Source organism: Barbatula barbatula (assembly GCF_947034865.1).
Source record: "Barbatula barbatula genome assembly, chromosome: 3".
NCBI classification, from domain to species: Eukaryota; Metazoa; Chordata; class Actinopteri; order Cypriniformes; family Nemacheilidae; genus Barbatula; species Barbatula barbatula.
The window spans coordinates 22,016,851-22,035,077 of NC_136764.1; the positions used below are offsets into that span (position 1 = coordinate 22,016,851).

Genomic DNA, 18,227 nt, shown 5'->3' on the forward strand with positions numbered 1-18,227 from the left:
AATGTTTGAATTGTTACAAATTAATTCGAATAACTGTTATGATAAAGAAACAGTGAAATGTTTAAAGTACGATTTAAAACAGTAAATACTGTATGAATTGGCAGGTGTCAACAAAATCGGCATTGACCTGTGGTTACAAAATGCCCCGCCATGAATAGATACTGAAGGTCCAATATTATGTAACGTACAGTGCTGTACATTCATGGGATCATGCTTCGAATGGGGTCAAAGTTGCAGGCTTTCCCTTGTACGTACTTGGCTCTGAGACAAAAGGTAAAAAGGCCTCCCCACTCTCACACCCTGACCCCTCTCTTTTGACTAAACATGGCCCTCTGGCATTATGCAAAATGAGGTTATGAGAGCCAAGCTAAATGTCTGGGTAAAGGAGACCTGGCGGTTTCTTAGAAAGACCCTGCCTGGCGTGAGAGGGTCAGAGGAGAGCAATGTCTGCTCAGCCATATGTCACGAGGACTGTCAGTAAATTACACAGGTCCCAGGACATTCCCATTGGGCACAATCCGCCGGTCATACTGTTGAGCTTAATGGCCATGTTGCACTTTATTCAAATTCATGCAAATGTATATCCACAGAGAAAAGATGTGATTCCCCCTGCGTTTTGTTATTTTATTTTGATTATTACATAACATTAAACATCTATGAAATACTTTTATATAGCCTAATAACACTGTACATGCAGCTAAATTAAAGTTAAGTTCTCATCGCGTCCCTAAGAAACAATAGCCGGGTTTCCATCCAAAGTTGCGAATTTGGCTTATGCGCAAAATTGGAATATCGCATAAAACATTTGCGAATTCGCGTCCTAATAAACTCCCACTAAATATCTGAAAGAAAAGTAAGACAAGCCACTGAATGTAATCATCGCCATATATAATAAAACTTGCGCAAGCAGACGATTGCGAAACGCAATAAATGCGGTGCTTTTGTGGATGCCTGCTGTTTAGGAAACCGGTCGTGACGGTTCGAGGCAATTGCAGACATACTTAGATTTGATTGTGCCTCTTCATCCTTTTGAAGCTTGAGAAGAGGCTGTTACAACTTTGCTCAGGCATTTAAGAACCATAACAAGATTTATGATGCTGTGTAACAAGATCACAACTCTGGTTAGTCAGGTTAACGTGGTCTCGTGCGTTTCCATCTCCCATCATTCGGACCGACCCGTTTTCGCCAAAACGAAAAACCACGAGGGTTAAAGGGTTTAATTCGAAATGTAGCCTTTCCGTCACCCGTCTCTGATGCGAAACTTCAAACAAGAGTGATGGAAACCCGCTTATAATGATAGGTATTGTATGAGAAGCCCTGTGCAGTTTATGATGTAGGGCCACCAGAGGGAAGCACTGCCCACAAATCGAGAGATATTGGCCATTTCATCTATCGGGTAAATATTACAAACAGCCTTCTTTCACAATAAATATTATCTGATTATTTTTTAATAATACTTACCACAATGTTGATAATAGCGATGCTTACACCATTATTTTAATAACAAACAAAAATAAACATTACAAACAGAGATAACAAGATGCTCAAATGCTCGCGTAATCTTCCATACTTAAGCAAAGTCTCTAGGACGACATGGTCAGAAAAGATTCATTAAAATAACTCAATGTCAACTCTCTTCATTTTCCTGCTCAAGTTACGTTTTCGACGTTTGTGGTTTGATGACATCTTCCAAGTCTGACGCAAAATATTTAGATTCACTGACAGCCGTGGAAGGACCTTGAGAAACGTGTAAATAACAGGCGTTGGGTACCGCTGAACTCAGTGCGCGGTGTTTCCATCATAGCTCCGCCCCCCCGCGGAACAAGATCACTGCGCCTTGAAAAATAGTCCCGCGTTATAACGCGTTTTTATTCAACAAAAACGCCATTTCGTCGCCTTTATTCGTCACCGCCCGCGTTACCGCGACGCCGCGTGTTAATAGAAACGCGAAAAGCAAACATTTGTCTTCTGCACATCTTACTACGCCGCGGACATTTGGCGGGAAAGGCGCATGAATACCTAGAGTAAGGGGAGAAAACAACAATCCGTAGTATTAAAACCCGCGGGAGCAGCTGTTGGAAGCCCTGCAGTAAATGACGAGCAGGCGCGAGGCTTTAACGCAGCCGCTCGAGTGCGCGAGACCAGACGCCGGTGCAACCCACTCCCACATTGGACTTTACTTTCTCTTGATAGTTCGCGTACTGACATTTTAACTGCGTTGTCCGTTTTTATTCACCACCACCAGGGCTACGGTGAGTTCCTCCGAGTTACCCCTTTATTACGTTTTTAGGAGAATTGTTCACGTCGGGGTTACTTTTGGGTTTGTAGATAAATCATGTTTTTTGACTAACGTAAGATTGTCCAACGAACCAATTGACTCGAACGTGATCGGTTTAATCGCTGTACGTTGACAAGTTGTAACCAAATGTGATTGGTTAAATCGGTTTACGCTGACAAGTTTTGATCAAATAACCATTGCTGGTCTCGTTTCGTGTAACCGTGTTACTCTTGTCGCACATGAGTTAACTATCATCTCAATAACTTGCACACTTCGCTTCCAGCTGCACGAAAACTTACTTTTTGCCTAAGACGGATGTGCGGTGTCATCATTTAAAGGGCGAGATAGTAACCATGCTTCTTCCTCTCCGCAGGCACTCACCATGCCGCTGAATTCAAGTATGGCGAGTAAGAATTACGACTACGACTACGACTCCTACCAGCCCTATTTCTATTTCGACAACGAGGATGAGGATTTTTATACCCAACAGCACGGCCAGCCTCCGGCTCCCAGTGAGGATATATGGAAGAAATTTGAATTGCTCCCCACACCCCCGCTCTCCCCCAGCCGGCGGCCGTCACTGTCGGACCCGTTCCCCTCCACCGCCGACCAGCTGGAGATGGTTTCCGAGTTCCTCGGGGACGACGTGGTCAACCACAGTTTCATTTGCGACGCGGACTACTCCCAATCTTTCCTCAAGTCTATTATCATTCAGGATTGCATGTGGAGCGGCTTCTCAGCCGCAGCCAAACTAGAGAAGGTGGTGTCGGAGAGATTAGCGTCGCTCCAGGCAGCGAGGAAAGACTCTTCCCGGAATGACTCTACGGATAGCTGTCAGTCCAATCCAAACGTCGGCTACCTCCAGGACATGAGCGCTTCTGCCTCGCAGTGCATTGACCCTTCAGTAGTATTTCCCTTTCCGTTGACTGACAGCTCCAAAAGCTGCAGTCAAGCCACACCGGCTTCCACGACACTGCCGTTGGATACACCTCCCAATAGCGGCAGCAGCAGCAGCAGTGACAGCGATTCCGGTGAGTAACGTTACTATTATTTTAACCTAAAGACAAATGCATGGCTCCTTTAGATGTGTTGTGGTTAAAGCATGCCTTCTGTGGTGCGTAAGGAGAAACTCTCCCTAGTCGGTTGTGTTACGAGAGGTTTAAAGTGGATGAGCGCAATGCTTTGCGTCCTAAAGGAATATGCAGCCACGAGTGTTAAGCTTATTTCTCATATCTCCTAACAGATGACGAGGAAGAAGAGGAAATCGACGTCGTGACGGTGGAAAAGCGAAAGTCTGTGAGAAAGTGCGAGTCGAACACGACGCATCAAAGCCCCGTCGTCCTCAAACGGTGTCACGTTAATGTTCACCAGCATAACTACGCCGCCCACCCATCCACGCGAGACGAGCAGCCCGCGGTCAAAAGGATTAGATTCGAGAGCAGCAGCAGCCGGGTGCTTAAACAAATTAGCCACAACCGAAAATGCACGAGTCCCAGGACTTCGGACTCGGAGGATAACGACAAGCGGAGGACTCATAACGTGCTCGAACGGCAGCGGCGGAACGACCTCAAGCTGAGCTTCTTCGCGCTGAGGGACGAAATTCCCGACGTGGCCAACAACGAGAAGGCTGCCAAAGTGGTGATACTTAAAAAGGCAACGGAATGCATCATTAGCATGCAAGAAGACGAACATAAACTCCTCTCGTTAAAGGAGCGATTGAGGAGGAAATGTGAACTTTTAAAACAGAGACTCGAGCAGATGAGCGGTTCTTAAGTTGTTTGGACTCTTATTTATGGACTGCACTTGTTTGAAGCAGTTGAGATCTTTGTATGGTTTTGCTGTTCAATGCAGAGGTCTGGAGAGGGTGTGGCTCGTAATGACAGCACCTGAACGTTGCAGCACTCAGACGTTGATTTATACAATTACACTGCCTCAATTGAACATATTACCGAGGTTTATTTGTATTTAATTTAATTTTTTAGTACTGCAATGGACTACTGCGGTTCCACTTACTGTTGGCCTTAACTTAAACGTTTTTGTTTTTTGTAAGTTTTGTACATACTGCACATATGTATTCAAGATGCTGTTGATTTCTGAATTATAAAATGCATTTCTCTATAAATTGTGTTTGGCTAATCGTGTCTTTTCAGTCTTGCTTTTGCATCGGCGATGACCCATTTACCCTTATAGCCATCAGTTGGGCAATTTAAGGAGACGCAGTCATGCACAATCGGATTTGGCGTCTGTTCAAAGCCTTAAGATTTCTAAGTCACTTGTATTTAGATGACTAATGCTTGTGTCAGAAATCCTTGATAGGCATGAACGCCATTTACACACTTTACATAAGGCACTTAGAGTGAATCTCACACACACATCTAATGTAATATCACATCTTGTAGGGCTTTCAGCAGATTTAAGTAGCAGGGATGCACTTTATCTTACAAGGACATCTAATGCAATGTCAAGTGTTGACCATTACTATCTGTTTTACAAGATCGTACACTTTTTTTGAAGCATGCGCAGGAATATTTAGGGAGGCGGGCTTGGTCTTGTGGATTGGCATAGAAGGAACAGGTTGACAGCGTGCATCCACCATTCAGAGTTTTGGGGTTTTATTTATTAATCAGCACCAGTGTTACTTGTTCACTTAATAGGAAGTCAGGACACTTATGGAATCATCCCTAGTCAGGAAGAAATCGCCAATATATGATTTGTGGCTTTTCTCATTTGCACGGAGGGAAAATGTAACCTTGTTACATACATTAAAAATGCAATAAAACTTTATGTCTGCCATCTTCAAATAAACATCATATCCCATTCTAGCTTTTATATATCTTCACTTGTGTTGCCTTAAATATTTAGTAATTCAAAAAGTTTTACTGAGTTCACACCCATGGAAACATTATTGTCTCAAAATTTCTGGCAAATACACTAGGAGTGTAGGAGTACTGTGATAAGCAACCACGGATTGAAGTATACAGAAATCGAGGAAAACATTTAATTCTGAATTGTTTTATCAGTCAGTGTTTTGTCTAAGGTTGTCTGTGTGCGTGTTAGTGTTAAACAATGTCATTAACAATCACAATAAACCGAATACGAGTTAATTCATCAATTTTGTGCGGTAATGGATGAAGTTGCGCGGTGACGTCAAGCCCCCGAGCTGACTAGCCAGATTGCTGCTGCACGATGTGCGTGCTGCTGAGCACATGGAGGAGAGAACGCGAGCGCGTAGCAGCCTTGCTAATGGAGCCAGACCCGCAAAATATAAAGAAACCGACAGCATTTATATCTAGAGAGTGGACGGATTTGTTGATGTGTCCGAACGGGTAAGATTCTTCTCCGTTTATGATATATCCTGGAGTTGTGTGAGAACCTTAGCTTTAGCATAACAATGTGCTCAGCCTGCTGCCACAGGTGCAACAATTTCATTCCGCTTCAAATGCAGTGGTCAATATCAGTTTGCGTGACAAACTCGAAGCATTACTCTTCTTTACTGTTAAAAATAATAATATCAAGGTATAAATGCAAAGAGAACCGTGATTGTGCCTGTGCAGTGATTTATTGTGCTGATTTATTCCTGTTCATTTTGTTTACAGTAACGTTATTTGTTTCCCTGTTTAAATGGCATTATGTTGGCTCATACAGGTTTTTATGTTACATAACCTAAACATTTAGTTTCAAGTTTATAGTTGTGTGGTCTTTAAAGATTGGGTATGAAAGCCAGTACAGACAGTGTGTACTTCTGTATGTGGTGGAAACAAATATGGCTGTCAGTTCATGGGCTTCGCCAAAAGTTTCACTTATTCATCCTGAATGTTAACTTTTTTGACTTTTATAACATTGTCAGCCATCCAGGTCCATTGATCATTTTAGGATTCATTCGACATAGCCTTGAACAACGTTGTTAGACTCTTTTTCTAGTGAAGTTGAATGAAAAGTTCACCAAGAATAAATATCCTGTCAATGTGTCCTTCAAAAATGATATTTTGAGATGTTTCCGTACAATGAAAGCAAACTGGGGCCAGTGCTGTTTGGGTGCCAACATTCTTCGAAATATCTTTTTATCTATACGAAAGTCGTGCGGGTTTGGAATGACCTCAGGGTTAAGGAAGAAATAATACATTTTTGGTGTGGGTAGCAATGTCTGTATTTCCTTTACAGTGTCTTCATTTGTGCGTTGTGTTGACAGAGTTTATAAATAATTTCCCAGGGCACTATCATTGGATTTAGGACCATCCTGTAAGAGATTTATGACCCACAGGACGTCACGGACACCATGTCTCACTGACCTTGTGATGTCACCCTACAGGACCACTGACAAGTCCGTCTCATGCTGGAATAGCGTCCCTAAACTATGCTCTCCTGTGCAAATCTGTTCCATACCCTTAACATGTCCCATGAGTGCAGACCCGACTCAATTTTACTCTGTTAGGTTGTGGTAGAACTGTCAGTATGATTTATAATGTCCAGGCTTGTTACTCTTTGCCCCTTTTCAATGTAACTGAAATGTTGAGTTTGGATTTGATACCAACAGGATGTCTTGTCTGTGCTGACTTGAGGTCCGGTGGACGACCATGATATATAGAATAGGACAGCACCCTTAATGCCATTGACACACCATTTGTCTCTCAGAAAAAGCTACTGCTGACTCCATTATTTATCAGTCATGAAGCATGGATTCAGATGCACCTTGGGAGATGTAGCAGCTGGTGGAGCAGACAGACGCGATTGCTGAAGTAACATGGCTGTATTAGTTTGAATTAGAGGAGCACGAATGTTGAACTGAATATGTCGGATGGCACTTTAAGTTAATGATCCAGAAACTGAGCTGGCAGGTTCAACTCCCATATGGGACACAAGTTAGTGCTCACTGTTTGGTTCAGGGCATCACATTTTCATCTGATCACATTATATTGACTCAGTTATGTGTGTCAGCGGAGTTGAACAATATATAGGTGAATGTTATTGTGATGTATAACAGTAATGTCGATTAGTGAGCCCATTTTCTGTCTGTTTGTAAACAAAGCTGCAGAAAAAATTAAAGAGTACATATTTTGTTATTTTTAAGGTCTTGCTTTGGTTTATGGAGTGTCCAACAACAAGTTTACATACATACAAGATGTGAAAACGGCAGTTTAATAATAATAATAGTAGGCAGTTATTATTACCTTACTTCTTGACTGACTATCAAATGATTCGTTTGGCAATTCATCTGTCTAAACCCCGCCTTTCTGTCAGCCTGATCTGATTGGTCAGATGGTCTAGTCTGCTGTGATTGGTCTACCAAGTATGGGGTCCAGGTTTGTAGGGGGGCATTAAGCAGGCTGCTTACTTTACACACTGGTGTGTCATACCATTACTAATTTTCATTTAAGCAACATTTCTAAATGTATTGAAGCCCAGTGTCAGTGTCACATGAGTGACATAAAGTCATCCAAAAGCAATGTAAAAGAATGACGGCAAAGTCGCATAAAAAATACATTTTGAACTTTTAAATACATGTACAAATATTACTGTTGTATTGCTTGAAAGTGAATATGAATGTGTTTTCTTTGGAACATTTGAGGCCTGAAAAAAGCAAATTTTCTGTTAATTTGACCTGTTTCTCTGTTTTTCATGCAAATAAAAACAATCATTTTATTTAATAATTGGTAGAAATATTGATCGTAGTTCCAGGGCTCTACAGTAATTTATTTCTTTTTCACTTTTGTTATTATTGATTATAGCAAGGGGGCTGGTGTGCATTGTTTTTCAGGAAGCGCACACCTATAAAGTAGTTCCAGATCCGTCAACCACATTAGTTTCATATCACTGCACCGAGTTTAACTGGAAAAACGTTAATATACTGTAGACTACTGTCCACCCCAGAATACAGACAAACAGGAACACAGTAAAATATATTAAGTACACATATGCCTAATACTAACATCTGATTTAAGATTTACAAATGATGAAATCAAATTGCACATAAGTTCACACGAGACTATTTGTCTTGCCTTGGTTACAGCCAGCTCTCAACTGCAACAAAAGAGGGAGATCAGACGCAGAACTTAAATAAATTATTTCTGTAAAAACTTGTTGGGAATATTAATCATATACAGTGGGAGGTCTGTCCATTGACTACTCCGCTTTTCGATGCAAATAACACACATGCAATCAAACATTTATAAGAACCAAAAGCAAAATCATATAACTAAAGAAAGCGTGTTGGGCTCAGCTGTAGAACGCCGGGCAATCACCCAAAGCAACGCCACACAGAAACATTTATCCTGCATCCAACAAGTGTCAGTTATGCCCAGACACACACCCTTGCAAACCGCACCTGATGAAACACTCACGCACAGTCGCACTGCCACAGACTAAGGACATCACCTTTTATCCAAAAGTAAAACGAGGAGCACTTAATGCCCTGTGAGTGTATTTTCTTTCTCATAATGGGAAACAGCACTCCGTTGAGTAGCATGAAAAGCTGCTGATCGTAGTGCATAATGTCACGTAATATAAATGGAGGCACATTTGGGAGTCGTAGTTTCTTAATTTGCTTGTATTTTAATGGGTTATATGAGTTTAGATCAGGTCAGCAGCACAGACTAATTGCGTCTGAAATGGTCACATTGTAGAGCCCTGATGTCCGCGAATGAAACCGAAACCAAGATTTTCGTATTTTGTCTAAAAATTGTATCCGTGGTTGTATATTGCGCTTTGTATCACCCTGAGGGGGTTTGTTCTGTAAAAACGACTGCTGTATATGAAGAGTATTTTATATTGTGAAATTACATATTATGAAATTATAACATTGATTATGGCAGAACCCAATCTGTACTGTTACAAAACGCTTACTTTTCTACTTTTGTATTTTCATTTCAAGCAAGTGACTCAGAGGCACAGATTCAGCAGTGGTTTTATTATTTTTGGCTCAGACTAAAAAATGAGTCTGTGCATGCGAAATGAGTTTGATTGAAATTGACCAATAAATGATTTAGCAGTAAATCATAAATTATGTATTTATTAAAATGACTTGCTGGAAAGCTGACCTAACCCCATGCGTAAACCGGAGAGGTTGTTGGATGGCACACCTCTGTTGTGATTTCATAACTGTTTATTGTGATGAAGTTTTTTTTTGTCCCGTGCATCATGCTGCGGTTAAATTGGTCGCTAAACCACAGTCTGAACTCTTCTTTCATTTCCACGACCAGACAGCGTGTGTTTGTCTCAATAACAAAGCCCAGTGAGATCTCCCTGCGGATTGCCTGTTGTGGTAGTTTTAGCTGTAGAGCTAGTCTTGGCGGCTCTTTAAAACTATGATTACGAGGTTGACATGTTGCTAATGTCTGTGAGTCTCTTTCTGTCCTTGCTCACTGGGGGTCAGCGGGGACACTGGCAGCCTCTCAGATACTGAGAGAACCACCACAGCTCTATCTTTTGCTCTGTGCTAGTGCAGCACGCAGTGGCTTTTTATGGGATTGATATGAAACATAATCTTTGGTAGCAGGAGGCTTCCAAAAGAGGCTGCAGTATTCAGCCAAGTTCTCAGCTGTTATGTGTTACATGGTTTGTGAAACTTGTCAGAGACCCGAGCTGGCCTGTCCTGTTGCCAGTTATAGGCCTTGTGAAAGAAGTTGCCTTTTTTCGAAGAAAATAAAATCCCCAAGTGAAAAATTACACGAAAATACACTTAAATGATTAGTGCTATATTGTCACACACTGATTTTATACTTAATTTACCAAAAATTAGTCTTTAGTACTTCTTTTAAATGAATGTAAGATCCTATGTGTGCTGTTCTAATACTGAATGAAGAGAAGCACCAAAGATGATATTTTTGTGATATTTAAAACTAATTTAGCACACTTGGAAGTAGGACTGGGCGGAATGACCGAATATGCCATACTCAGAATAATAAAATATCAACCGTAAGTAGGCCTGGGTATCGTTACATTCATTTCGATGCTGATACCTTGACTTTGATACCGGTGCAAATAGTCACAAAACAGTTCAAATAGTGCAACGTTTCAGGTCATGTATGTGCAACAGCAAAACCATTTCCAATCATTAAGTCAATCTCAGTCACTAGTGAGCCCTTTTATATAACACACTATATAAAACATTTATATAATTTAGCAGTTCTTCTTCAAATAAAGACAGCCAAGTCCGCTCCTGACTGATAATGTCCCCAGCAGTGGAAAATGTTCGCTCTGAGGGTGTGGATGAGGCTTGCACACATAAATACCTTGATGCCATCTCTGAAAGCAAGTGTCCTTCAGAGACTCGCAGTGCTAAGACAAGGGGGATAATAAACAAACCTAAAGACAGAGTCGCAACACACTAAAAATGCGCATCTAATAGAGAGTGAAAAGCGATGAAGATGAAGAACAGACCCCATTAACACCAGTTTATAAGACCAGTTATTCTGTACTCTCATTGTTTGTGCATATATTCATACTTCATTGTTATACTTGTTGTCTATTTTCCTACTGTATACATATGATATAGCAAGAAAATAAATAAATACATGTCATTATCAGAACTTAATTTGATATCTTTAGCCCAATTTTAATAACTAGCCTACATTTTAACTTTGGTGACCATTTAAATGAACTGTAATGAGACGGGAACAGGAGCCGAAACTTGAGCTCGAGTCACTCGCATGTCGGCAAACAGCCCACTAAACCTCGAGCACGGACTGTTCGCACATTTTTAAAAGCAACTCTTCTACTATAGCTGGAATAGGAGACAGTACTTTAACATTGCACGTTAATATTTTTTGTATTCATTGTATAATACTTCAATAAGTTGTCCCAGCTTTTGATGAGGACAGGAACATATCAGATGGCCTTTAATGGGTCACATAGCGATTCCTCAAGTGCAGGTTTTCCCGCCATGGCTGATAGCTGACAGTAGCTGTGGTGAAGTGAGCGGCCTTCTCTTTCATGTTATGGGGATGAGTGGTTGAGGTCTCATTGACTAGAACTCTTCCGCACAAGCTCTGCATGTCCCCAGGGAGGCTTGAATTGCTCCGGCCGGGCCCCTCTGTAAAGTAGAAGAGATAGCCGGCCATCTGGAGAATATGATACCATCACCACTGGTTCTGCCATTGAAAGTGCCTCATCATCCCCCACCAACACGTCTTGTTTGGCCTTGAAACATTTTGAATGGCAAGTTAGACATCGTTTACATCTTATAATATTAGTATTTTACAGTACAAGTATTTTCTTTGTTCATACCTGGCCAAAGTGTAGAATTTAAGAGTGTTGTGTTTTGTCCTCTGTGTGTATGTAGCTGCGCACGTTGAGTGACCTGTTTGTGTGTGTCAGTAAGTAGGGTATTAGAGGGGTTTTCTGTTCTTCTGCACACTAGGGTTTGGGTATCGTTTGGGTTTTTTCAGATACCGGTGACAAATCGATACTTTTAAAACACTACCGGCGCCTAATTCCATACTTTACAAAAAGAGCCACAAAACATCGGTGGATGACATTAAAGAACAAAATGTTCAATTAAAAATATGAAGTAATTAAAAATACATGACCTATTTCACATTCACTTAAAATTTCAATTGTGAATGAGTATGGACACTAACATTGAGATATGTTATAGTGTTTACTGTTTACCTTGTTTACCCTCCAGCTACAACTAAATGCTCGCCATAGTTGTATTAAATATGGACAGAAAATGTGTTGAATAAATCAACAGATTAAGTCAATTTACAGAGAGCCTTCTTGGCTACATCATATTATCTTGGCATTATTTTAAAAACAGACAGTATGTATAATGAATAATTATATGCCTATACATGCAGTCAGTGTAAAAAGCTTGACAGACTGATGTCTAGAGATCAGACTGACAGATGCTATAATGTTTTAGCACTTTCACTGCGGTGTCCCGGTTGTCTTTCTTGTCAAATGCGTTACTGCGTGTTAAAGGAGTCATATGGCACGAATACATGTTTTTCTGTGTCTTTGGTGTGTTAAAAGTTGCCCATGCTTGTATTACACATGTATAATAGCAAAAATTAAAGTGTCAGAACAAAAGATACATTCTTTCTAAAAGCGAATGCTATCCCAGACCTGCCTGAAATGCCTCGTGTAACCACACCTCCACAAATCTACGTCATTTAGGGGTATGACTTGACTAAGACCGTCCAAATGTTCACGCAAGTAAAGGTGTGCATACCTGTCAGTACAATTGCTTTGGAACCTGATGCTGCAAATATGGTAAGAGATGTTACATTTCCGTCACACGCTTGCAGTATTTGACCAAATCACAACGCAATGGTTAACTGGCCAATCATAGCACACCTCAGCTTTTCAGAGCAATGAGCCTGCGGATCACAGATCATTCAGGCCAGTTACATACTGGATACATAATGCACCAGGTTTCGGTACCCATCTCTACTGCGCACACACACAATGTATAGAAATATTGAAGCCAAACACAATAAATAATTCAACCTGGTGCACGATGAACGTTATTGGATGAACACAGGTCACATATTGTGAAACTTAATATTGAAAAATCTATTTCTATGCATTTAATCAACTGAGATCGTCAATGTTCTCTGATATCGTGTTGAATTTCCATTAAATTAACCAGTAAATGATACAACGGAAATGAAGATTAAAATTGCAGTCAATATTGAACTACTTCAGGTTGCATTTGTAGCGTTACGAAAATTTAATTGGAAGCTATTGGCATTACATTTCCATTGCACGTAGTCACAAGTTGGACATCTTGAGATGAAAGAATGTGCCCGGGCTTGATTTACAGAGATGTCCTGTTGTGAAAGGAGGAATGGTTTAAAGGTGTTAGTTTAACTGGCAGGGGACCCTTCAGAACAGATGGGACAGTAGTTGGAGATGTCAAGTTGTGCTATGGCTGTATTGATGCCCTCTTGAGTCCCACAATGTAATGGTGTGGAGCAGATGCCTGCATAGATATTGGTGTAGGAAAAGAGCCATGTGAAGTATGTTCTTGGCAGCCAAAGGTCAAGAGCTTGTAGTGAGAGAGAACAGGCTGTGAGTGGTCCTGATTTGCAGACACTGACGACTGACGAGTTGTTCTTAAGCTTTGGCCTCTTTGTCACCATCTCAGTACTATATTTTAATGCAACCGAATGCCCAATAAAGCTGTTGTTGTTTAAATTAATTTACATGTTTAATGTTTCTATTGTCAGACATAAAATTATAATTACAGGCAAATGTTTGTTCATATGTCCAGTCGGTAACAATGACAAGTGCTTGTCAATGGTGTTTTTACTCGCCCACTGACAAGCTGCGGTTTGGTCATGAATGTCCTGCTTCTGCCACTCACTGAACAGAAAAGATGCCGAGAGAGACATTTTTCCACTCACTGAAAGCTAATGTTTATCCGAAAGACGCTATTCGCTTTTCTCAACTCTATAAAACAACGAACCACTGCACGCCTTTGTCTGTATGAGGTGGGTCTGTGACAGATGCATCTGCACCACGACACTCAGCTGACCGCGCAAGACTTATCAAAAATGGACCAGGCAATTTAAGCTAATGAATGGGAAACACACCTCCCTTTCGCAATCGTGTCCCGGGCATGGGCCTATGATCATGCTCTAATGATGAAAGGAAATGACAAAACAGGGAATCAATAATTCCCTTCAGACAGCCTTCAGATTTTCCCATCACAAGTAAAAAAATCTTGTCAATGACGGAGAATTTTCGGTTTAAATTCCAAGCGACTATTATAAGAATTACATTCTTGTCACCCGCAGCAGTGCAGCTGCAGCGCCAAACCCCCTAGGGCTTCAGTTACGGAGCCATTGGCTCCTATAGGGGAAAAACCATGCGCCAAATTATGTTTCAATTAAATTAGTTATCCTGTTGTGTGTACATCTTCCCTCTAATAGGTTTTCCTCATATAAAGTTTTCTTTCAAGTAGGTTTTTCTCATAAGCAGAGCCATACGGAATCTGCTGACTTTTATTAATTCTGCCCTAAAATTTGGGGAAAATCCGAGAATAGTTTTGAATGTGTTTACATTTGTACACAAATATAAATGTCTAAATGTGTTTAAATAGTCTTAAAATGCTGTAGCTTTTTGTGAGTGAGTGGGTAGGGCACGAGAGAAAGTGATCTGATTCCATATCTTAAAATATATTAGTCGTTTTCTGTTTAATACAGTTTATGGACATAACACGAATCATACTTTCAAGCCACATTGGTTTTACAGAAACCACTAATTATAATATGAGTATTTCTTTTTAACAAAATACAAGTATAACTGTTCTAGTTAAAATATGACAGAGATGGAAAAGTCTTCAGGTTAGGGTACCGCATTCCTGACACAGACTGCCTTCATGAGCGAGTCCTAAAGTCCACTTGTCTCCATTTCTAGGACAGTTTGCTACTGTTCCGACCTTACTTGCATCCACGACGAGTGAACTTAAAGCCAGCGATCGGTCCGGCATGGGAGACGGGCGCTCCGGTTGGAAAACCCCCTTTGTGAGTGTCGGAAGTCCCCTAGCTTCAAATGGCCATCTGCACCCGTTTCTGTGTGCCACAATTTCAACAACTCCGGTATTGATTACTTTCAGTGGATCCCTTTTATTTAACACGATTACTCATTAACCTTTAAAACAACAAAGAAAATAATAAAACTTTTTTTTTAACTGAAAAATAAATGTAGAACGCATCAAGAACCCTGTTTTCAGCAAGCGAGCGGCGCCTTCTCATAAGGGCAGTAAATCATCGCTTTCCTGCTCATTCTCCTTCACAACTCCTTCCTGGTGAAATATACTTCCTAACGTGACTGGTTAACCACATCTCTCACAACCTTCAAAAAACTTCTTAAAACACACCTCTTCTGTGAATACTTGACAGACAAATGAAAACAAAACTAACCCTCTCTCTTCTCTCAACAGGTAGTGGTCTAGCTTTTGTTGAAACTAGTAACTTTGTATTAGCACCTATTGTACTATTGCTCTTTTATGACATGTCGCTTATTGCTCCCTGAACTCTTTGTAAGTCGCTTTGGATAAAAGCGTCTGCTAAATGACTAAATGTAAAGGAAAGGGTTCACTGGATTTTTACTACCCCAAAATGGACGATAACGATTAATTTTCGATCAATTGCACAGCCCTAACGCATAAAGTGTATTTCACATAAAAATATACTTTTAAGTATAATTATAGGAATATTTATTTTTGCAACTCCTGGTAGGTGTTCTGCTTTTTTTATCCATCAGATTACTATCGTGTGCCATGAACGCCTCTCTCTGTAGGGTCAGATAGAAACACACCAGGCGCTGTCATGAATTATTAGGAAAAAATGTCTCATGAAAAATGTTGAGAAACTGACTAGTCATCAATGTACTATCGTACATCGCCACATCACATCCTTTGACGTTGGCCACATGAGGATTTTAAACCAAGAAGGCAAAAATAGTGCAAAATGGCTCAAAATTAACTCGTTTTCTCTACTGCAATAACTTACGGTTGCTGACATTGTTTCTATGATGTGGAACACAACCATCTAAATAAATGTTGTTAAGGGTTTCGTTGTGTTTAAAGTTGATGTTATTTATTAATATTTCTCTGCGATTAATTGTGTTTGAAGTCATAGCATGCAAACACGAGTGTAATGAAACCGTTCTGTAAGGAATCCACCCCAGCAGTGAAATCTGAATATTAGGCGGCTACTTAGAAAACAGGCGAACAGGCTGATTTTTTTCATCATTGAAAACAATTTTCCTAATTATTCCCCCTCATTATTGTCGAATGGCATTCACGAGACCCTTAATTGAATGTGAGTAGTGTGTGATGTTTTCTGTAAATGTGAGCATTACTCCACTGTTTCAGGCACAGATTCAACCATAATGGCTTTATTCAATTTTGAGGCTTGAACAAAAGGAACCAGCTCTCTGTTCATTACCAGTGCCTTGAGGACTGATTTAGCCTGACTGCCTTACACAGACCTTTCCTCTCTATAGACTGACACAGATGAGCCAAAGAACAAAAATAGTCCGATCAGTTATGGTGAAGCATCTCGTGTGTTTTTAAGTGTTAGTTTGTATATGTTTTTATTTGTTATTTGAAATTGTACTTCCTCTTTCTTCTTCTGGAACAGATCAGGGAGTCCCCCTGCAGCAACCAAATCTCATGAGTCCATCACATTTGAATTTAGGGTGGAGGTTGAATGTATTCCTGTAAGTGGGTTCATGAATTTAAATCTTATTCTGAAATATAAAATTATCGTACAAATGAGAAAATATGTGCTCGATAGCAAAAAAGCATTGCAGCTTTTGGAACTGGCAAATTGTAATATTGACTAGGCTACGTAAGGAGGTCTGGTTCCGGCATCCCCTTTCATGTGTGTGAGGAATGATTTGTGGAGCTATTGGACCGTCGTCAGGAGATCATTTGGTCCTTCAGCCCATGCACAGTTTTTCAGGGCCAAACTGCCTTGCCCGTCCAGGACATACAGCCTTTTCTTGGAAGCAGGACTTGAGGATTTCTTCCATGCCAAGTCTTAGAATAATTTTTTATTCTTAGAGACGCTTTTGGGAGTCTTGTTTCAGCCACGTGGCACAGACCCACATGTCCTTGGGATGTATCATGCTTGAAAGTTCATCTCAGCATCTACACAACTGATATTCCTGTCGTGTTGGCCAGTGGCCAATTGAATGCATTATGTTAAGTTGAGCGGGATGTTTCTGTATTAAAACGTACCGGGTGTCCATGGAGGCTTTCCTCTTCGTAGTAGAGCTCTTGGAAGAAGATATTTTGAAATCATCTTGCCGTTCAGCTAATAACTCCTTTTGTAATTATTATTAAAGCTTCATCGTAAACACCCTCATTGGAAAAAGAAGGCCCTTCAAGTATTGTAGAGTAAAACATTTATGTTGTAGTATTATTGATGAGCAGGTGAAAGTTAAATATCTTTGTGTGTCCAAAGCCGCATCGTTGACACATTTTCAATCAGTCTTGGGTACTGGGATTAGATGGAAATGACTGGCTTCTTCTCTCAACCCCACTTGCATATTTTTCCTTTACATTCGTAATTATTGTGTAGGGTGGAAATCCTGATCATGGGCCATCTAGCAATGAAGCCAATATTCTGTGGAAAGAGAACAATCTTGAAGTTTGGCCCGGTTCCACTGCTTTTCCTGTACACGCTGCAGTTTTGGACACTCTTTATACTTTTGACTGCTGGCCACCCAAAAGATAATTGTGTAATCACTTTTGAATGTCTTAACAGGAAAATGTCAGGAGGTAGTCAATGCTTATTCCAGTAACCTACAGCCCATTACCAATACTAAGGACACTGCATAATACCATAACTGGATGCCGGAAAGCATCACTTCCATGATTTCTTTTGTACTACCCTTGTTCATTTTGTTCACGAAAATAATGACGACAAAATATTCGTCAATGACCATTTTCCAGGACGGAGACGAGACGATGACCATTCAAAAAGTAAGGCCATTAGCCGACAGCTAAGACTATATCAGCATGTTATATCATTGACGAAAAATTATGAGAGTAAATAAAAACGTACCGAAAAACTATTTTTAGTCTAAGATAAATATAACAGATTTTTATGCGAGCCTCTGCTGTACGAGCATTCATGTTTGCGGCCTCCACATAACAGGAGTTCAGATCCCCCAAACAGGGATGAAAGGTTTTCTGCCAGTGGGTGACTTATTTTGTGCAATCTGGCAACCATACGCAAATGCTCTCACTGTGGAAGCACGGTTGTGGATCTTAAGCTAATAAAGTCGAGTTTTTGCGATCTCCAGGTGGTCTGTGTTCTCTCACGAGCTGCTCGAGGCGCGTTGATCTCCACTACATTGTTTGTTTGCGATTTGTGGTTTCTGAATAAAGACATCCCACCTCCCATAGGAATTTGCGGCAGAGGTTGGATGTCTATGAATCCTTTGCATTTATCAAACCTCTGTGGAAATAGGCCTGCTTCTTAGATGAAGC

The 18,227-nt window shown here is 40.6% G+C and overlaps 1 protein-coding gene and 1 long non-coding RNA gene across 3 annotated transcripts in view; both read left to right on the top strand.

The window, feature by feature from the left end:
- Nucleotides 1-1,781: 1,781 nt before the first annotated feature.
- On the top strand, nucleotides 1,782-5,099 carry mycb (MYC proto-oncogene, bHLH transcription factor b). Of its 2 annotated transcripts, XM_079451526.1 has the most exons (3): nucleotides 1,782-2,252; nucleotides 2,652-3,309; nucleotides 3,522-5,099. In XM_079451526.1, the coding sequence occupies exons 2-3, from the start codon at nucleotides 2,661-2,663 to the stop codon at nucleotides 4,049-4,051; spliced, it is 1,179 nt and encodes a 392-aa protein (XP_079307652.1). In that variant the 5' UTR covers nucleotides 1,782-2,252; nucleotides 2,652-2,660; the 3' UTR covers nucleotides 4,052-5,099. The 2 variants fall into 2 exon arrangements, with proteins under 2 accessions (XP_079307652.1, XP_079307651.1); XM_079451525.1 differs by lacking the exon at nucleotides 1,782-2,252 and having other exon boundaries at nucleotides 2,528-3,309; nucleotides 3,522-5,092.
- Nucleotides 5,100-5,439: 340 nt separating this feature from the next.
- The window catches only part of LOC306891844, a 48,541-nt gene continuing 35,753 nt past the window's right edge, over nucleotides 5,440-18,227 (top strand). The window contains exon 1 of the long non-coding RNA XR_013786410.1: nucleotides 5,440-5,604. This is a non-coding gene — a long non-coding RNA (uncharacterized lncRNA). The remainder of the gene's footprint in view (nucleotides 5,605-18,227) is intronic.